This window comes from Geotrypetes seraphini, chromosome 8 (genome assembly GCF_902459505.1).
Source record: "Geotrypetes seraphini chromosome 8, aGeoSer1.1, whole genome shotgun sequence".
In the NCBI taxonomy this organism is placed as follows: Eukaryota; Metazoa; Chordata; class Amphibia; order Gymnophiona; family Dermophiidae; genus Geotrypetes; species Geotrypetes seraphini.
Window position 1 is genome coordinate 90,880,106 of NC_047091.1, and position 22,971 is coordinate 90,903,076.

The following is a 22,971-nucleotide window of genomic DNA, read 5'->3' on the forward strand; positions in this document are numbered from 1 at the left end:
AGCTAAAGACGTTTCTCTTCCTTGATGCCTTTGAGACCTAACTGTCCTTTTAAGGGCAATTGAGCAAAAATACTATTGAGTTTAACAGCAGCCCTCCCTATTGTTTTTTCCCTAATTGTTCTCTTTTACTTTGCCTAATGTAGTTCTTTCCTTTTACCTTTTGTTCTTGTCTGGCTTTGTTTTTAATAGTTTTTAATAAGTTTTTATAATTACAGTTTGGGGATGTATTGTCACCTCAACCTTGTATCTTAGTTAAAGTTTGTTTTCTGTTTTTATAAATTTGTACACCGCCTAGAAGGCTGATTGGGCGGTATAAGAAATGTTAAATAAACTTGAAACTTGACACATGCAAAATGTCAACATGTGAATGACCTTTCACCATCCATTCAACTGGCGTCTCTGCAAAGATATAACTCAACATAGAGGTCGTATCCCATGCCTCATCAACCAGTAGAGCAGACTGCTGCTACGCCACTGTGTCTGTTGGTACTGGTACCGATGCTTCAGGGAGAAATCCTAGGCAATGCTCAGATGAGCTCGCAGGCTATTATAAAAACCGTCTATACAGGTTTCAAAGACACCCATGTCTGCCTCAGCCCAGCCAGCAGATGCATTGATACATCGATCCAGGACACATACAAGGACATAGAGCAGGGGTAGGGAACTCCGGACCTCGAGAGCCGTATTCCAGTTGGAACCAACAAGGGATCAGGCAATACTGGACCTGATACTTACCAATGGAGAAAGTGTCACAGAGGTCTCGGTGGGCGACACATTGGCCTCCAGTGACCACAACATGGTATGGTTCAATCTCAAGAAAGGTTTCACTAAATCTACCACACTGACCAAGGTCCTCAAATTCAAGGACACAAACTTCAAAGACATGGGAGACTTCATTCACCAGGCGCTGCAAAGCCAAGAAGAAACCGATAACGTGGAAGAAATGTGGTCGACTTTGAAAGCCACTATACAGGAAGCAACAAACCACTATGTTAAATCAGTAAGTAAACGGCGAAGGAACAATAAGCCACAGTGGTTCTCTGCGGAGATCTCAGACCTCATCAAGGAGAAGAAAAAAGCATTCATCTCTTACAAACAATCAGGGAAACAGGACTCTAGAGTAGACTATCTGGCCAAGTCAAAAGCCGTCAAAACAGCAGTTAGGGAGGCCAAATTCCGCATGGAGGAGTCTCTAGCGAAGAACATCCTTCTTCAGGTATATCAGTGACAGAAATAAGAACTCAGGCGGGATAGTACGCCTTAGGAAACCAGACGGAGACTATGTAGAAACGGACTCGTAAAAAGCCCAACTGTTAAATGAATACTTCTGCTCAGTCTTCACACGCGAGGTGCCGGGACATGGCCCTCAGCTACAGACAAGGGTTGACTCAGTTGACCCATTTAATAATTTTGAGTTTACGCCCAGCAGAGACTGGAGTCGGTCCAGAGAATAGCCACCCGGATGATCTCAGGACTCAAGGATCTCCCGTATGAGGAACGGCTAGATAAATTACAGCTATACTCACTCAAGGAACGCAGAGAGAGGGGAAGACATGATTGAGACGTTCAAGTATCTCACGGGCCGTATTGAGGTGGAAGAGGATATCTACTTTTTCAAGGGTCCCACGGCAACAAGGGGGCATAGCTGTGTAAAATCAGGGGCGGGAAACTGCACGGTGACACCAGGAAATTCTTTTTCACTGAAAGGGTGGTTGATAGCTGGAATGGTCTACTACTTCAGGTAATTGAGGACAGCAGCGTGCCTGATTTTAAGGCCAAATGGGATCGATACGTGGGATCTATTCACAGAGTAAGGTAGGGGAGGGTCATTAGGGTGGGCAGACTAGATGGGCCGTGACCCTTATCTGCCGTCTATTTCTATGTTTCTATGGTTTTTAGGATTTTCCCAATAAATATGCATTGAAAGCAGTGCATGCAAATAGATTTCATTCATATTCATTGGGGAAATCCTGAAAACCCGACTGGAATACGACTCTCGAGGACCGGAGTTCCCTACCCCTGACATAGAGCATCGGCATTGTCCAGAGCCCACTTAACACGGGTATTGTCCTTGTTGGAAGGTGTTGCACTTCGACACACTCTTGATGTTCTCCTTGACACATAATTTCAGGAGAGAGAGAGAGAGTACTTCAAGGAATCCGATTCTGATATTTCTTTTCACTCCAGTGTTGATCTGCTAGAACTCTGCCAAGGAATCTTACAGTATACCTTCTGATCCTTCCCCTCCTCCACACCAAACATCCCCACCTGGAAGCCTGTGCTTTTACTAGCTTCGTCCACCAAATGGGACAAGTGCTGCCTATAAAAATGGAAACCAAAGAAGAACCTCATTCTGAGCTCTTTGAACTCCTTGACTATGAAACTCTCTTTCGTATGAATGCTTGAGTCTCTTTACAGAGTCATGAAGGAAGCGTTATTTAAAAACTGGGAGACTCCCTTATCAGTACAGGTTGCTCCAAGGAAAATACACTATGTACAGATACAAACCTGTCCAGGTTTTGATAGGCCTCTACTTCAACACCATTCCCTGGTTGTAGAGATTTGCTTTCAAGCATGCACAATCTTTTCTTCTGCTCCCCCGGATGAAAGACCAAGACATTGGAAATTTCATTTATCAAAGGAATCTAATCTACAATGTTCATTTACAGAATAGACTATCAATATTAAGGGCTCCTTTTACAAAGGTGCGTTAGGGCCTTAACATGCGCTAAAATGCCCCATGCGCTAGCTGCTACCGCCTCCTCTTGAGCAGGCAGTAGTTTTTCAGGTAGCATGCACTAAAAATACTAGCGCACATTTCTAAAAGAAGCCCTGAGTGTCCATATATTTTGAAATCTCTACTAAAACTGACTGATTTCCATCAGTATTTCCCAACAGACCAAGTCATACAATTCCAACAGTTCTCCAAGAACTTTTTACTATCTGGAAGTCATGGCCTGAGGAACTTTCAACATTTGCAATGTTTTTCTTCCAGAACATCTGCTGTAGCTTTTTCCATGCGCAGAATGACCTGATTTAGAGACTTTGATCTATAAACAGGCCAGGAGCAGCTCTCCAATGTCCCTTTTAAGAGAGACAACCTATTTGGAGAGAATTGAAGAAGCTGCAGATAAAATTAAAAAGCATAACAATACAACAACTCTTCCAAAAGCACAGACGTCTATCTTCCACATCATCCTACAGATACTCTACCAGTTCCAGACGTATCTCGTATTACAATCTGAGGTGTTGCTTCAGTCAGCCTTTCTTTTTCTTCTAGGTCAACCAATCGGAGATCTCGGTCTAGCAACAAAGACCACAAAAATCAGTCTCAATCTAAGCAGCAGTTATCCTTTTGACTCCTTTCTGGAGAGCATAGCAAATGTCTCCCTAAATCTCTCTCCAAATCTTCCCATCGACAGCAGGCTTCTTTATTTTCAACAACACTGGATTCTCCTAATATCAGACCAGTGGGTGTGCCAGGTGGTGGCTCAGGGCTATGCCCTAGGCTTACTAAGAAAACCTCCAAACCACCCACCAAGAGAGTCTCTTTTCATCTCCCTCCAGAAGACCCTCTTTCAAAATCTCTCATCCCTTTTCCAGTTAAATGCAATAGAACCAGTTCCTTTGCAGAAGAGAGGCCAGTGGTTCTACTCCAAGTATTTCTTGATACTGAAAAAGACCAGAGATCATTGCCCAATTCTAGACTTCCATGCTCTCAGCAAATGCTTAGTGAAAGAGAAATTTTGCATGGTCTCTCTAGGAACTCTTACACTTTCCCCTAATGAAGAATTGCCTCATTGCTGTTGATCTCCCTCATTTCCGATAAGTTAAGTGTCAAAAATCTTTTTAATTTCAAGAGAAGTCATATTTACTGCAATAGCACTATTGCATTGCACTGATTTGAAACAATCTTGTTTAGGTGCACTAATAGAGGTTCCTGATGAAGAGATTTGCAATACTTCCCCCAAAATTATTACAAGCTAAAAGGTAATGTCTTTTTAGCACTTATATATAGGGGAGAAAGATAATACAGATCTGAGGAGACCTTTTTTCATGAATATTTATTTGTTTATTTATTTATCTCTAATCTAACTTGATCTTTAGCCATATATACTGAGTGATTCCCCTGAGGGAGTCGAACTGGTTAACAATGCTTAACTTAAGAGACATTAATAAACATAATAAGACAAAAGTAAGTCAGTTAATATCAACCTTCTGTCATCAACTGGAAGATACTTAATAGATGCATCATTTTTCAATTATCAGTTAGAAATTTCTTAAACAAAAACGTTTATAAAACTTTTCTAAAGGAAGTCAATGAAGAAAAAGTTCTAATATCTGGTGGGAGATCATTCCATACTATCACACTAATAAATACCAAAGAATGTGAAAGCTTACCTAAAGTTTGAATCCCTCTAACAGCAGGGAATTTTAATTTAAATTTGTGTATATTCCTAGTAGACCAGAAACGGTAAGAGCTAAAAGAAAGGGGAAAGAGTGGGATAGAAAATCCCATATAAACTCTTAAAAACAATATTAGCACATTTAAACTGAACCCTCCGATACATCGGAAGCCAATGCAATGCCCTCAGTAATGGAGTGACATGATCAAATTTATTTTTACCAAAAATCAGTTTAGCAGCCGTGTTCTGAATAAGCTGTAATCTCTTCAAGTTACATTTACTTAAACCAATGTAAAGGGAATTATCATAGTCCAAATAGGCTAATATTATAGCCTGGACCAATATAGCAAAGTGATGTTGATAAAAAAAAAACCGACGAACCCTCAGCATCCATAGACTAAAAACATTTTTTAGATATGTTATTGATTTGGTTAGTCAGAGACAGAGTGGAATCCAAAATAAAACCAAGGAATCTAGATGAAAATTCAATCTTCAGGGCTTCACCCGAGCTTAGTCTTATAGAAGAAGGTAAAGTTGTGTGTAACAGGACCAAACCATAACAGTTTGTTTTTAGTGGCATTTAACTTCATATGCACAAAAGAGGCCCAATCTTGAAGTCTTGAGATGCAAGAATTGATATCTACTGTTAAATTTAACAATGATGGATCAACTTCAAGTAAGATGAAAATATCGTCAGTGTATGTAAAAATCGATTCTGAGATTTCAGATATTTCAGTGTCATCATATATGGGGGGTCAATGGAAAACGCTGAGGTACTCTACACTCATGAGACCAGGATGGAAAGAATTTATTCTCAGTATGTACTTGATTTGATCGTAATTTCAAGAAACCACTGAACCAATTCAAAACTCCTTGATCTAGACCAGTGGTTCCCAAACCTGTCCTGGGGGACCCCCAGCCAGTCAGGTTTTCAAGATATCCCTTATGAATATGCATGAGAGAGATTTGCATAGAATGGAAGTGACAGGTATGCAAATCTCTCTCATGCATATTCATAAGGGATATCTTGAAAACCTGACTGGCTGGGGGTCCCCCAGGACAGGTTTGGGAACCACTGATCTAGACCAATATTAATCAAAAGTTGTATAAAAATATCATGGTCCACGACATCAAAAGCCACCAAAAGATCAAACTGCAGCAAAACAGCACAACAGCCATGAACTAGAGTGTTGAATCTTTGCAACCAATGAAATAAGAAGAGTTTCAGTGCTATAGTTTGGACGAAATCCATGTTGAAATGGAAGAAGTCTAGAATATTTATCCAAATACAGTCAAACCTCGGTTTGCGAGTGTTTTGCAAAATGAGCAAAACATTTTCGCAAATCGTGACTCACAAAATGAGCGTTGACTTGATTTGCGAGTCCCCCTGCCTGCCCCCACGAACCGGCATCGTCCCCCCCCCTCGCAAACGCCCACCCAAACTGAAGCCTTACCCCCATCTGGCACCGGCACGCAGCACCAACCCACAAGAGGTGCCGGTGCCCGAAGATTGTGCTGCTTGCCGGACTGGGCCTTGAGCATCTGCGCATGCTCAAGGCCTTCTGGCTCTAGTTCTCTCGCGTTCGCCAGGGGGGTGATGCTGGTTCACAGGTGGGGGGGGATGTGGATGCGCACCAGTGGCCTCGGGGGTGGGAGGTCTTTTGGGGATTTGGTGGGGTGGGGTGGAGCAGCGCTGGTGGCTGTGGGAGGGGGGAGGAGGTGGAACCAATCAAGCAAGTTTCCTTTACTTCCTATGGAGAAACTCGCTTTCATATACAAGTAATTTGGTTTACGAGCATGCTGGAACGAATTATGCTCGTAAACCAAGGTTCCACTGTATTCCGATAATTGCTTCAAAACAATAGATTCCAGAATCTTTGTTAACAATGGTATGTTTGCAACAGGACGATAATTAAGGACTAATGTTGGATCTAATTCAGAATTTTTATATAATGGATTAGGTATAATTTATCCCATATCTGATGTAAAGAAACCACTGGTAAGAATATAATTAATCAACATTGTAAACCAAGAAATAGCATATGTAGTGATGTTTTAGAAAACATATGAAGGGACTGGATCGAGCAAGCATTTTTTCTGACCAAATTTAGCACAAAGCTGCAGGAGTTGGTATTCTGTTATTGCATCAAAAGAGTGCCAATATCTATCAACTGGAATCTCATTAAAGGAATTTTCGTTACAAGGTAAATTAATAGGCACTGAAATATTAGAAAATGATGACCTTATTTTTAAAATTTTGTCATTGAAGAAAATAGCTAAATCTTCTACAGAGGGTTTGATAGATTTATCTATCTGTTCTGGTGTTGTTATTGATTTCCATAATAGAAATACAGTGGTACCTTGGATTACAAGCATAATCCATTCCAGGAACATGCTCGTAATCCAAAATGCTCGTTTATCAAAGCAAAGTTCCCCATAGAAAATAGTGGCAACGGCAACGATTCGTTCCAGAACCCGGGGTCTGTACCTGTCGGGTGCCGGGTGCTGCAGCACCTCCATCCGCCTCCTCCGTCCGTCATCCGTCGTCCGTCATCCACAGTGCCGCTTCGGGGGGATGCCTCTAATGTCCGCCAGCCGCCAGAGAACCCCGCAGTGCCGTTTCAGAGGGATGGCTCCTCCATCCGCCGGCCAGTTCTCCACGTCGGATGCCCCTCGCATGCTGGAGAGCCCCCACTCGAGCCCACGCAGCCAAGTACCGCCTCACCCGCACGACACGCACAATGCCAATGATTGAAGCTGTGCGCGTCACACGCAACACGAGGCGGGACGGCATCCGGCCGCGCAGGCCCAGACAGAGGTCCTCCAACCTGCGGAAGGCGCCCAACCTGGAAGGCTGGCCAGAAGACAGAAGAGGAATCCCCCGAAGCAGCGCTTCCTGGACTGCAAGTGCTCGTTTATCGGGGCAGTGTTCGGTTTGCGAGTCAAAAGTTTGCTGAGTGTTTTGCTCGTCTTGCAAAACACTCGCAAACCGAGGTTCCACTGTAAAGCCTTACTTTGATCCTTTGCTGTATTAATTTTGTTGCCATAATATATTTTTCTAGCTTTAATGATCTCATGATTATATCCATAATAATAAAAGGCTAAGTGCGCATGCGCTGTCGAAAATCCGTGAGTCCTGGTGGCGTGAGCTGTGCTTCTGTGCCAGTGCTCATGGCACCTGCGCTATCGCGTGTGCCAGCGACTCCTCCCTCCCACTGCCGGTCCTCTTCAAAGCGGCCTGCTGAGGTTCGCCAGCCACTGTAGCGAACCTTGCAAGCCACTCTAGCAAATCCAGGGAGGCGAAGGCGGGACGGAGGCTGCAATCGGCAGCGGCTGCTGCTACTCCTCCAGCCGCCTAGCTCCTCTCCACCGGCCCCGGCTGGCAGCCTCCTCTGCCCAGTCCTCTCTGCTCCGGTGGCCCGCACAGGAGAAGGAGCGGATGAAGCAGGGAGACTGTGCAAAGGGAAACAAGGGGGTTGACGGGAGGGGAGGGGGAGGAAGCGGAGGAATCTCTAGCACCCGTTAATGTAACGGACTTAAAGACTAGTTACTTTATATTCCTTCTCCACTTTATCCTATCTATTTCTGCATTATTTTTCTTCCACTTTCTTTCTAACTTTCTTCACATCTGCTTAAGTTGACAATAATACTGAGAATACCAAGGAGCTTTTTGTTTCTAAGAGATCTTTTTCGTTTTAATGGGGGCTAGTGATTCAAAAATTGATTCATATTTTTTAGTCCAAATTTGTACAGATGTATCTACATTAAATTCATAAGGAGAATCAGGTAAATTTTGTTCTGACTGTAGCCAAAAACTGTCAGAATTGATCTTACTCTGTATTTCAATTGTTTCTTTGGATGGTTCATTACAAATCTTAGACATAAAAATAGGAGTTCTAAATTTTAACTTCTCACCAGTTACTACTCATGTTCTTGGTCATGCTTTAGACATTATCTGCTATACAGATTCCCATTATTTAAGATCTTCAATTTCGGAAATCGAATGGCTTAACAGCCATGGACGGATCATTTCTTGGGATGTTTTAGAACTACAATGAAGGGTGTTCAAATAAATAGTCAAAAACCAAAACACACCCTATAACATGCACCCAAAGGGATCTTGCTTGACACTAGGAGTGGGCCTCAGAGACCTGAATGTCAGGAAGTGGACTGCTAGATATACTTGTCAATATGGCGCAGATACAAAAATTGGCCTTTACTATCGTCCCCCAGGACAGGCGGAGGAAACAGACTCAGAAATGATGGAGGAAATCAAACAAGAATGCAAGACGGGCAATGTAATTATATTGGGAGACTTCAATTTCCCAGGGATAGACTGGAAACTAGCAACCTCCAACTGCGGCAAGGAGGCCAAGTTCCTGGAGGTGCTAGGGGATTGCTTCCTGGAACAAATGGTAAAAGAGCCGACAAGAGGCAACGCCACCTTGGACTTGGTCCTAAATGACCTCACGGGACCGATAACAGAAGTGGAAGTCATGGTTCCACTGGGAACGAGTGATCACAATGTAATCAACTTTAAACTTGACATCGGGAAAGGGAAACATGCCAAAACCTTAACCACCACCTTAAACTTTAAAAAGGGTAAATACGATCGCATGAGAGCCATGGTAGAAAAACGACTCGAGAAGATGGTGGACAAACTTGAAACGGTAGACCAGGCATGGTCCCTACTGAAAAATACTATCACAGAAGCACAAGATCTCTACATTCCGAGGATTTCCAAAGATCGGAGAACAAAGAGCAAAAGAGAACCGGCATGGCTTACCATACAGGTGAAGGAAGCCATAAAAGAAAAGAAGGACTCTTTCAAAAAATGGAAATGCATAAAGACAACCGAAGCTTGGAACAAACATAAAGATGATCAGAAGAAATGTCACAAGGCGGTGAGGGATGCCAAACAGGAATATGAGGAAAAAATAGCCCAGGAGGCCAAAAACTTCAAGCCCTTCTTTAGATACGTGAAAGGGAAAAAACCTGCAAAAGAGGCAGTGGGACCCCTGGACGACCAGGGAAGAAAAGGGTACATCAAGGAAGATAAACAAATCGCAGACAAACTAAATTCCTTCTTTGCGTCCGTCTTTACGAAGGAGGACACCTCAACAATACCTGAAGCGGAGAAAGTGTTTGCAGGAGAAATAGAAGACAGCCTCACCACAGTTGAAGTGGATTTAGACCAGATATACTATCAGATCGACAAACTTAAAAGTGACAAATCCCCTGGACCGGATGGAATTCACCCGAGAGTCTTAAAGGAATTGAAGGTTGAAATCGGAGAGTTATTGCAAAAACTTGCAAACCTGACAATCACAACTGGACAGATACCGGACGACTGGAGGATAGCGAACGTCATGCCAATTTTCAAAAAAGGATCGAGAGGGGAACCGGGCAACTATAGACCTGTGAGTCTTACGTCGGTCCCCGGCAAGATGGTTGAAGCACTGATCAAGGATAGCATAGTCCGGCACTTGGACGCACACGACTTGATGAAACCCAGTCAACATGGATTCAGGAAAGGGAAATCATGTTTGACGAATTTACTCCAATTTTTTGAGACCGTGAACGAGCAAATTGATAGTGGGAAGCCGGTGGACATAATATACTTGGACTTCCAGAAAGCGTTCGACAAAGTTCCACACGAAAGACTTCTCAGGAAACTACAAAGCCATGGCATAGAGGGAGATATACAAAGATGGATAGGCAAATGGCTGGAAAACCGAAAGCAGAGAGTGGGCATAAATGGGAAGTTCTCCGACTGGGAGAAAGTGACTAGTGGTGTACCCCAGGGTTCGGTACTTGGGCCGATCCTTTTTAATATTTATATCAATGACCTGGAAGAAGGAACATCCAGTGAGATCATCAAGTTTGCAGACGATACAAAACTATGCCGGGCAATCAGATCGCAGGAGGATAGAGAGAAACTCCAGAGCGACTTGTGTCGGTTAGAAACATGGGCGGAGAAATGGCAGATGAAGTTCAATGTGGAGAAATGCAAGGTAATGCATTTAGGCAATAAGAATAAGGAATACGAGTATACAATGTCAGGTGCAACTCTGGGGAATAGTGAACAAGAAAAGGACCTGGGTGTACTGATAGATAGGACCCTGAAGCCGTCGGCACAATGCGCGGCAGCGGCAAAGAAGGCAAATAGAATGTTGGGCATGATAAAGAAAGGAATCTCGAGTAGATCGGAGAAAGTTATAATGCCGCTTTATAGGGCAATGGTCAGACCACACTTGGAATACTGCGTCCAACATTGGTCTCCCTACCTAAAGAAGGATATAAAACTGCTGGAGAGGGTGCAGAGACGAGCAACAAAACTGGTGAAGGGTATGGAGAAACTGGAATACGAGGATAGACTTATAACACTAGGATTGTTCTCCCTTGAGAAAAGGAGACTGCGTGGGGATATGATCGAGACCTTCAAAATACTGAAAGGAATCGACAAAATAGAGCAGAGAAGATTATTTACATTGTCCAATTTGACACGGACTAGAGGACAAGTAATGAAGCTAAGGGGGGACAGGTTCAGGACTAATGTCAGGAAGTTCTGCTTCACTCAGAGAGTGGTTGACGCCTGGAATGCCCTCCCAGAGGAGATTATTGCGGAATCGACCGTCCTGGGCTTCAAGAGCAAACTAGATGCATATCTCCCTAAGAGAGGCATATAAAGATATGGTGGACTATAAATTACGCCAGGTGTACACCTGGCAGGGCCTCCGCGTGTGCGGATCGCCGGACTTGATGGACCGAAGGTCTGATCCGGAGATGGCAGTTCTTATGTTCTTATGTTCTTAAATATTTAAACTTGCATAGTAAGTCATTCAAAGATAGTGCCTATACTTTAAAAAAGCACTTATCTTTGTGAACGCTGTTGAAAAGTTACAGCACTACTTGGTAAAATCTGACAGGGCCTCCGTTTCACCTCAATAGGCTTCGTCAGGAGATAGTGTTTTGACAGTACCAAAATGTTAGAAATACGGCAATTTTAGCTTAGCCCAGCTGGTCCAGGAGTACCCCCATGCCCAGGGAGAATGTCGGAGATGCCGAAGGCATTGCAGGAAGTGACGGGGACGTCAACAACCCCGCCTGCGCTGTTCAGCCTACCCTTAACCCCGAAGGCAGTTCCAGTCTCGCTGGATTTTTCACATCAATTGCCAGCGACTGGGGGACTTGGAGTTCAGGGTGGCTTGGGAAGTGGAACTTTAAATCCTGTCTCAATGACTTTACTTTCTTCGACGTTTCCTGCTTCCCTCCTGAGCCCACTGAAGAAACCACCGGTGATAGACTTGTAAGCACTCTGGGAGGCAATCGAAAGCCTTCATAAGGCATGCTCCTATTCTATTTCAGTCTCGCAAACTTCCTCATTACAGTTGAAAAATATTGAAGAGAAAATTCAACATCAAGACCAGAGACTAGACAAAATTGAAAAACAGGTCTCTGATTTACAGAATTCTTCTAATCTTCATGCTAAACACAAAGCAATGTTACATAGTAACATAGTAGATGATGGCAAATAAAGACCCAAATGGTCCATCCAGTCTGCCCAATTTAAATTTTTAATTTTTTCTTCTTAGCTATTTCTGGGCAAGAATCCAAAGCTTTACCCTGCACTGTGCTTGGGCTCCAACTGCCAAAATCTCTGTTAAGACTTACTCCAGCCCATCTACACCCTCCCAGCCATTGAAGCCCTCCCCAGCCCATCCTCCACCAAACGGTCATATACAGACACAGACCGTGCAAGTCTGCCCAGTACTGGCCTTAGTTCAATATTTAATATTATTTTCTGATTCTAAATCCTCTGTGTTCATCCCACGCTTCTTTGAACTCAGTCACAGTTTTACTCTCCACCACCTCTCTCGGGAGCGCATTCAAGGCATCCACTACCCTCTCCGTAAAGTAGAATTTCCTAACATTGCCTTTGAATCTACCACCCCTCAACCTCAAATTATGTCCTCTGGTTTTACCATTTTCCTTTCTCTGAAAAAGATTTTGTTCTACGTTAATACCCTTCAAGTATTTGAACGTCTGAATCATATCTCCCCTGTCTCTCCTTTCCTCTAGGGTATACATATTCAGAGCTTCCAGTCTCTCCTCATACGTCTTCTGGGGCAAGCCTCCTATCATATTCGTCGCCCTCCTTTGGACCGCCTCAAGTCTTCTTACGTCCTTCACCAGATACGGTCTCCAAAATTGAACACAATACTCCAAGTGGGGCCTTACCAATGACCTGTACAGGGGCATCAACACCTTCTTCCTTCTACTGACTGCGCCTCTCTTTATACAGCCCAGCAACCTTCTGGCAGCAGCCACCGCCTTATCACACTGTTTTTTCACCTTTAGATCTTCGGACACTATCACCCCAAGGTCCCTCTCCCCGTCGCTTCTCTCCTCCCAGCATATACGGTTCCTTCCTATTATTAATCCCTAAATGCATTACTCTGCATTTCTTTGCATTGAATTTTAGTTGCTAGGCATTAGACCATTCCTCTAACTTTTGCAGATCCTTTTTCATATTTTCCACTCCCTCTTCGGTGTCTACTCTGTTACAAATCTTGGTATCATCTGCAAAAAGGCACACTTTTCCTTCTAACCCTTCAGCAATGTCACTCACAAACATAATGAACAGTATTGGCCCCAACTCCGATCCCTGAGGGACTCCATTACTCACCTTTCCTTCCTTCGAGCGACTTCCATTAACCACCACCCTCTGGCGTCTGTCCGACAGCCAGTTTCTGACCCAGTTCACCACTTTGAGTCCTAACTTCAGCCCTTCAAGTTTGTTCAACACCTCCTATGAGGAACTGTATCAAAGGCTTTGCTGAAATCCAAGTAAATTACATCTAGCATATGTCCTCGATCCAGCTCTCTGGTCACCCAATCAAAAAATTCAATCAGGTTCGTTTGGCACGATTTACCTTTTGTAAAGCTATGTTGCCTCGGATCCTGTAACCCATTAGATTCAAGGAAGTACACTATCCATTCTTTCAGCAAAACTTCCATTATTTTTCCAACAACTGAAGTGAGGCTCACCGGCCTGTAGTTTCCTGCTTCATCCCTGTGACCACTTTTGTGAATAGTGACCACATCCGCTCTCCTCCAATACCCAGGAATCACTCCCGTCTCCAGAGATTTGTTGAACAAGTCTTTAATAGGACTCACCAGAACATCTCTGAACTCCCTTAGTATCCTTGGATGGATCCCGTCTGGTCCCATTGCTTTGTCCACCTTCAGTTTTTCAAGTTGCTCATAAACACCCTCCTCCGTGAACAGCGCAGAATCTACTCCATTTTCTCGTGTAACTTTGCTAGACAATCTCGGTCCTTCTCCAGGATTTTCTTCTGTGAACACAGAACAGAAGTATTTGTTTAGCACATTCGCTTCCTCCTCATCACTTTCCACATATTGGTTCCCAGCATCTTTTAGCCTAGCAATTCCATTTTTCATCTTCCTCCTTTCACTAATATATCTGAAAAAATTTTTGTCTCCCTTTTTTACATTTTTAGCCATTTGTTCTTCCGCCTGTGCTTTCGCCAGACGTATCTCTCTCTTGGCTTCTTTCAGTTTCACCCTGTAGTCCTTTCTGCTCTCCTCTTCTTGGTTTTTTTTATATTTCACGAACGCCAATTCTTTCGCCTTTATTTTCTCAGCCACTAGGTTGGAGAACCATATCGGCTTCCTTTTTATTGATTTTCTTCACATAAAGATCCGTAGCCATTTTTTATCGCTCCTTTCAGCTTAGACCACTGTCTTTCCACTTCTCTTATGTCCTCCCATCCTAACAGCTCTTTCTTCAGGTACTCTCCCATAGCATTAAAGTCCGTACGTTTGAAATCTAGGACTTTAAGTATCGTGCGACCGCTCTCCATTTTAGCCGTTATATCAAACCAAACCGTTTGATGATCGCTACTTCCCAGGTGAGCACCCACTCGAACATTAGAGATACTCTCTCCATTTGTGAGGACCAGATCCAATATCGCTTTTTCCCTTGTGGGTTCCATCATCATTTGTCTGAGCAGAGCCTCTTGAAAGGCATCCACAATCTCCCTACTTCTTTCCGATTCTGCAGACGGAACATTCCAGTCCACATCCGGCAGGTTGAAATCTCCGAACAACAGAACCTCCTCTTTCCTTCCAAACTTTTGGATATCCACAATCAGATCCTTATCAATTTGCTGCGATTGAGTCGGAGGTCTGTAGACTACACCCACATAGATAGAAGTGCCATCTTCTCTTTCCATATCGCTTCTTCCTCTCCCCGGGCCCCTTGCATTTCGGCGCTTGGATATTGATCTTTACATAGAGAGCTACTCCTCCACCTTTTTGACCATCTCTGTCCTTCCTAAAAAGATTATATCCCAGTATGTTTGCATCCCATCCATGTGATTCACTGAACCATGTCTCTGTGATAGCGACAATATCTAGATCTGCCTCTAACATCAGGGCTTGCAGATCATGAACTTTGTTGCTTAGACTGCGAGCATTTGTGGTCATCGCTTTCCAGCTATTTTTCAGCGATAATCTCCTTTTTCGTATGGATTTTTGTTTCGTTTCAGTTTCTGTTGCAATACTAAGATGCTGATATTGCTTATGTTGCAGTCTTTATTACTAGCACATCTTTTCTTTTGCCGGGGGTGGTCTCTATAATTGTCCTTCATACATACACCACCCCCACCTTCTAGTTTAAATGCCTAGAAAAATATTGTCTAAATTTCTCTGCAAGGTTTCTTTTTCCTGCTGTAGTAATACGTAGCCAATCAGTGCAATATAGCTTCTTGTCCTTCCATGTATTTCCCCCATCCTCCTTTGTACCTGAAGCCTTCTTGATGACACCAGGCTTTGAGCCATCTATTAAAGTCCTCTGTGTTTTTCACTCTTTGCTCTCCCTTTCCATATGCAGGCAGTATTTCAGAAAAAGCTAAAATCTTTACAAAAGGTTTCACTCCCTACCAAGCTCCCGAAAAGCTTTCTGTGCTGCAAGTGTGGAGTTGTTGGCCAGGTCATTTGTTCCCAGATGGATAACAACATCAGTGTTAAAATCCTTAGTTTCTTCCTTAATTTTAGCTGAGGATCCTGGAAGACATTTCACTATTTTGGTCTCCTCGCCTTGTGTTCCAAGGTTAATGCCTCTGATGATGGAATCCCCCAACAGTAATAGTTTTCTGTTTTTGGCCTTTTTATTTGTGCTTAGGGTACGCTTGCTCTCTTGAGTTACCTTCATTGGTTCCAATCCCACCTCCCTTCTGTTTTCTTGAGTATCGCAGTGCACTAGTGGAGCGAAGGAATTCTGTAGAGGTAATATTTGTGAAAGTGGATGTTTCTGTGTTACATGTCGCAGTCTTCCTGTGCCTACTGTGACCCATTTATTCCTGGGCTGTTTTATTCTTTGAGGTAGAGGTGGTAAGTTGGTATGATTTTGTGGAGTGATGAAAGCTGCTTTAATTGTATTCAATTCCTGTTTAAGTTTGCCGAGCTCCTCCTTAATACTAGCAAGTTGAAGACAGATGGGGCAAGCCTTAAGCCTCCAAATAGTATGTCTTGGAATTAAAGCACCACAGTGATTGCATAGAATAAAGGTCATCTTGATTGGTTGTGAAGTGACTTGATTTGAGTAAGAACATAAGAAGTTGCCCCCGCTGAGTCAGACCAGAGGTCCATCCTGCTCAGCGGTCCGCTCCTGCGGTGGCCCATCAGGCCTAGTGTCTGAACAGTGGTCCCTGATTAATTGTGTAACTTACCTCTAATCCCATCCCTATAATCTACCTCTACTCTTATCTGTACCCCTCAATCCCTTTGTCTTCGAAGTACCTATCCAAAGCTTCTTTGAACCCCTGTAGCGTGCTCCTGATTATTTGGATCTCTATATATGAAAAGTGGTCCCTGGGGTTGGTGGGACTATAAGTCTTACCCTTATTCCTATGAAGGGAAAGAGGAAATATGATTTAACAAAGGAAAGACAAGCGTTTATTTTTTTTGTGCTTTTTTGGTTTTTTTTAAGTAAGAAACAGGGAGGAGAAGAGAAATTAAGCAGATATAATGCTGAAAACCAGTGAAAAGAGCAGAATATGAAATGTTGAGCAACTTATCTTATTGAAGTTCACAGGGCAGCCTTGTTCACAGCACTGTCCCAAAGATAATGCAGTTAACCTTAGAAGTAAAACAGAGCCCCTCCCTTCTCCACCTAATCAGCAGACACAATGGCTAAAAACTAGTAAGTCAGAAATATAGGCTCTATACCACCTAAAACACAGTATTTTAAACAAAAATGCAGGTTCTATAACAAATCAGTGGCTACCCTAAAACACAGGATTTATAACAGGATTTCTCCTGCTTTAGTCACCCTGTGCCACAAGCACCAAGATTTAATTAGGGTTAATAAAGTCTTACCCTTATTCCTATTGAGAGAGGACAAAGCATGGAAGCTCTGGATACATCCCTGTAAGTCCTGACATTAGCAAGCCAGGTGAAGGGGGATGGGAGAAAGACAAAGATCACTTTTCTCTTTACAGAAAAACTGTCCTCACCCCCTGCAACCGACATCTACCTTATCTATCTCTGCAGATGATAGAAACAGTAGATTAACTATGGCAAGATATTTCACCATTAACTGAAGAGCATGCAAAGATGGAGAAATACGCTGTTTTATGAGTTCAATTAGCTACTGTAGAAGTAAAACTAGAGAAAAAGCAACAGGTCCTGAGGCTGTGGGCTAGCTGTGGTTTTACACCAAGGCCCACCCAGCCAGATACCATAAAGAGATAAACAGACCATGGTCAGAAGACAGAATTCTCAGAAGAAAGAATTCATAAAAAAAATCATCTAATAGAAAGTATCAGAGATGTTTAAAGTTGGGAGGGGGCTTGTGCTCAGAAATACTAATATGGTGGGGAAACAGGCATTTCGGGGAAAAAGGTAGGTTTTACGGAAAACAGAGTGGACATATAACATGACGTAGGTGAGAATAGCCAATAAATGAATGTAGCTATGCAGTAATGCATAAGTAAATAACCAATAAGGATGTATCATGTGATGTAAACCAACGTGGTGTTGGCCACTAAGAAATGTATAAAAACCAGGCCTTTAGAAGGGAGAGGTCAGAACAGACATCAGAGGACCTCTAGGCCTAGAGGTCACCTTCTGTTACGCTATATACTAAATGATTTATTCCTGTAAGCTGTTATTGATTGGCTAAATAAATATATACTTATTGAAACCAGTATATAGCGTTCGAGGTCTCATTACCGAGGTAGGCCTGGACAGCTGCCTACATCACTATGAAGAGGAAGAGGAAATAAGATTTAACAGAGGAAAGAGAAGGGTTTATTTTTTTGTGCTTTTTTGTTTTTTTTTAAGTAAGAAAGATTTAAGTAGGAAGATTGAAAATCTGGAGAATGCAAATAGGAACTTAAATTTAAGATTAATTAATTTTCCAGTCACCAGATTACAAACACCCAAGGAACTTTTTCACCAGTTTCTAACTTCGGACTTAAAGTATCCCTTCCAGAAATTATACTATGTAAATATTCCTAAGGCAACGAATCAGGACTTGGAAAATCAATTGACTGAATCAGATATAACAGATATCCTTGAGTCCTCACAACCTGAAACTTCTGTAAGAGCTACATTGCTTGTGATCTTTGTTTTTTTACAAGACAAAGAGGCAGTCCTTCGTCATAGTGGCTCCTATTATTCGTTTTTTATTACAATTGAAGCTTTGTCCTCTTTCACCGTTGATTGATTTTACATTTTTGGGGCTCTCTCAGCATTCCGTTTTTCACCACAGTTACATGGCTTTTTCCTTACTTAACTTACTTTTAGCTTTATTTGTTTCTTATTTCAGTATGCTGTCCTTTTTGATTTTGTTATATATTATCAATTTTTCCATAGAGTCCTCTTTTATCATTATTTTTAGCATAAGTATTGCATATTTCTACATTAGTTCTCTTCATTATTTGTTCTTACACATTGTTCTTATGAATTGCTCATATTATGTATGCATTTTACACTATATATTACTTTTACTGTTATTCTATATTATGCATGGTTTTTAAATTAGCCCTCATAAAATTCTTTCTTTCTTTCTTTCTTATCATTGCTGTTTCCTTCTGCAGCATCAGGCCTGGCCCCTCTGTCAAATTTAAGAACCCATTGTGGCCACGAGTCAAAAATTTTGCCCACTCCTGAACTAGACCATCATAAGTTGGTTCTTCTAATTCAGTAGTCTCAAACTCAAACCCTTTGCGGGGCCACATTTTGGATTTGTAGATACTTGGAGGGCCGCAGAAAAATAGTTAATGTCTTATTAAAGAAATGACAATTTTGCATGAGGTAAAACTCTTTATCTATATATATAAAATCGGAGGTGTGTATGTGTGTATGTGCCGCGATCACGCAAAAACGGCTTGACCGATTTGAACGAAACTTTGTATGCAGATCCCTCACTACCTGGGATGATATATTCTGGGGGTCTTGCGGCCCACCTGCACACGTGGGCGGAGCTACAAACATAAAATCAGATTTCACCCATTCATGTCAATGGAAAAAATGTAAAAAGCTGCCATTCTCACAGTAATTCAAAAACGGCTTTACCAATTTGAACGAAACTTGGTATGCAGATCCCTCACTACCTGGGGTGATATGTTCTGGGGGTCTCGCGGCCCACCTGCACACCTGGGCGGAGCTACAAACAGAAAATCAGATTTCACCCATTCATGTCATTGGAAAAAATGTAAAAAGCTGCCATTCTCACAGTAATTCAAAAACGGCTTGACCAATTTGAACGAAACTTGGTATGCAGATCCCTCACTACCTGGGGTGATATGTTCTGGGGGTCTCGCGGCCCACCTGCACACGTGGGCGGAGCTACAAACAAAATCAGATTTCACCCATTCATGTCAATGAAAAAAATGTAAAAAGCTGCCATTCTCACAGTAATTCAAAAACGGCTTGACCGATTTGAACGAAACTTGGTATGCTGATCCCTCACTACCTGGGGTGATATGTTCTGGGGGTCTCGCGGCCCACCTGCACACGTGGCCGGAGCTACAAACAGAAAATCAGATTTCACCCATTCATGTCAATGGAAAAAATGTAAAAAGCTGCCATTCTCACAGTAATTCAAAACCGGCTTGACCGATTTTAACGAAACTTGGTATGCAGATCCCTCACTACCTGGGGTGATATGTTCTGGGGGTCTCGCGGCCCACCTGCACACGTGGGCGGAGCTACAAACAGAAAATCAGATTTCACCCATTCATGTCAATGGAAAAAATGTAAAAAGCTGCCATTCTCACAGTAATTCAAAACCGGCTTGACCGATTTTAACGAAACTTGGTATGCAGATCCCTCACTACCTGGGGTGATATGTTCTGGGGGTCTCGCGGCCCACCTGCACACACATGGGCGGAGCTACAAACAGAAAATCAGATTTCACCCATTCATGTCAATGGAAAAAATGTAAAAAGCTGCCATTCTCACAGTAATTCAAAACCGGCTTGACCGATTTGAACGAAACTTGGTATGCAGATCCCTCACTACCTGGGGTGATATGTTCTGGGGGTCTCTTGGCCCACAACTCTATGTTGCTTGCTCAAGGGTGGGTTCACCCAACAATTTATATGTTCTTGCTCCTGGAGGTGAAACTAAAAATGTTGTTTATAATCACGTTTTGCGTTAGTTGTATTGTATTCATTTTGTCAAATATTTCACATTATAATTTGAATATTGTATTTTTTATTAAGCTGTAAAACAATAATTTAATTCACCACTATAAAGTATCTTTATTTGAATCCATTTACAGTGTTATTGCTATAATTAAATACCCGTGGAACGCCGGGGCATCAGCTAGTATTCTATAATTATATAATGGTTGTATTACAGAAATATATTTTCTTAAACTGAATGTGTCCTGTTTTGCTGCTGTTATAGGATGACTTGCCTCGTGTTAAAATGGAGATTGAAGCAATGAAGAATTTGAGTCACCATCATGTATGCCATTTGTATCATGTGATTGAGACGGCCAACAAAATATTCATGATCTTGGAGGTAAGATTTAAAAATTCAGATCTAGGCAGTAGACTGTTGTGATGGAAGCAAAGCAACTAGATTCCATTTTGTGAAAGAAAGATATTGTCTCCATGCAAAATTTAACCTTCACAACTGCGCCTTTTTTAGTATGTAGGGTATTGATGATTTGATTTTTTTTTTTTAATCCTCCAGTTTCCTTATTTTCTTGTATTAGTTATGGCATCAGGAAACTTTACCTTGTTCGCATGCAGAAAATAGCAAACAGGGGTTTTCTTAAACAGTTTGCTTCCCTAAGAAGCCACAGGTTGTTTGTTTGTTTGTTTTTTTGTAATACACAAAACAGTAATCAATTAGGGCTGTTCTACTACTTAGGTGAAACTAAGCTCTCTTCAAACCTCCCGCCCCCCCCCACCCCCACCACACACCTTTGATAGGATCCTCCTTCAACTTGGTCCAGGCAAACTTTTTTTTTTAGAATCCTTACCAGACCAGTCCAGAACCTGTGGATTGGCCTTGTTGACCAAATGATAGATGGGGAGAGGGGAGACCTGTGTGCTTCGCCCACTAAGGGCATCATGCAGCTTTGTATGCTCATTATTTCTCTGTCTCCAGTGATGGTGGTGATGCAGGCCATGCAGTTCCTGACTTAATGAAAGAACTTAATGTCAGTTGAGCAGAGGAGTACCCCATTTGAGATTTTTAGCACCAAAACAAGAAAAAGGCATAAAGCAAATTTAGTTTGATCTGCAGCAAACTTAGTAAATGATGGCTGATAAAGAACCTAAACGGTCCATCCAATCTGCCCATTAGTTATACCCATAAAAATATATGATTAAATTAACTTGTAGCATAGATGATACTTGGAAGCTGGCAGGAGCAGTATTCTGAACGGTGTTAAGGCCATAGTGTGGGATTACATAGTAGCACAGACTACTTGTTAAGAATATCCTCGGAGCTCCCAGTGAACCACACTTAGCATAACCAATGGGTCTTTTGTTCCCAGCAGCCTATATTCAAGTGCCAATTGTGAAATAAGCCAGTATCTGACTTAGCAGTTACTATTTTGTGTATGTGTGGTAGGGGGTGAGGAAATAATGTTTAGTGGAGCCTTGCAAACCTGCAGGTTGCAGATAAAAGCATGAGAAGAGTGGCTCTCTTGGGTAGCCTTCTGAAGTAATTCCAGTCTCTGGATCTTTTCCAGAGTAGACTGGATGCTTGCCTTCATTACTAATTCTTAAATAAAGGTTCTATCAGTGGAATGGGATCTCATAGTTTAATAATCTGACGGGAAAATATGGAATCAGGGATTTCGTTCTTAGAGTTTGGGAGGGCTTTATCAAGTCCTTTTTATTTTAGAGCTCTGAGGAAGTTCAAAGAGGAGATGTGACATTTAGGTGCCTCTTTTTAGGCACCACTGTCTAAGCACTGTGATCTTAGGTACCAGGACGAATAGGCCCAATTAAGAACATAAGAATAGCCATAATGGGTCAGACTAATGGTCCATCTAGCCTAGAATCCTGTTTTCTACAGTAGCCAAACAAGGTCACAAGGACCTGGCAGAAACCCAGATAGTAGCAATATACTATGCTACTGCTCCCAGAGTAAGCAGTGGCTTCCCCCATGCCTGTCTCAATAGCAATCTATGGACTTTTCCTTCAGAAAATTGTCTAAACCTTTTTTTCAGTAGAATATTCTCCCCATGCTCATGAGCTGTGTAGAAGGAATCCACTCAGGTTTTCAATTCCTCCTCGCCTTTCTGATCTGCTCTGTGTGTTTATTATTTTGGGGGAGGGGGGTTCACATTTTTTTGCGGCAAACGGTGCACCAGAGCTCCCCAGAGAAGGGGGAAAGCTCTGCCAGTATGAAGAAGAAGCAGACTTGGGTCTGCAGGTTAATAATACCTTGGGAACCGAATCTAATACAAAATTTCTTAATCTATCTAATACTATTTAGTTCAAGGTGATTTACGTCAAAAAGAAGCCATAATAATTATATGGGAAAATACAATTCCTTGGATAAAAAGATATCCTGTAGAAATCTTTATGGAGCTCAGGGTCCATATCCCTAGTACCTTTGTTCTCCTACTCAATCGCAGGGGCTTGAGCGCAGGTTGTTTGGTATCCGCAGGAGGCTCAGTGTGGTCCTTTTTTTTTAAATCTTTATTCCTTTTTATTTCTTTCAACAAGTGTACAATATTATTACAATTAATTCACATAACTCACTTGACATTCTTACACAATATTATTATACATGTTTTAATTCCCCCCCACCCACTTCCCAACCCTTCCCATATCAATAAAATAATCTATCCAAACATATACATACTTAGACATCCCTCTTCCTTAATACAATTAATCATACTTTAACCTATCCCTCTCCCCACCCTTTCTTCCTCAAACTCTTTTTTCATTTTATTATATACATTAATGCACAACAAATATATCTCATCATAGTACATATATCCCCTAATATTTCATAACAACATATTTCCAATAATTTTACCCCCTTTCCTTTTCTATTC

The 22,971-nt window shown here is 42.1% G+C and overlaps 1 protein-coding gene across 4 annotated transcripts in view; it reads left to right on the forward strand.

The window, feature by feature from the left end:
* Positions 1–22,971, forward strand: part of MELK (maternal embryonic leucine zipper kinase) — a 204,196-nt gene that overhangs the window by 42,612 nt on the left and 138,613 nt on the right. For all 4 annotated transcript variants that reach the window (XM_033956774.1, XM_033956776.1, XM_033956777.1 and 1 more), the window contains exon 5: positions 20,352–20,468. In XM_033956774.1, the coding sequence (XP_033812665.1) occupies positions 20,352–20,468 (117 nt within the window). The remainder of the gene's footprint in view (positions 1–20,351; positions 20,469–22,971) is intronic.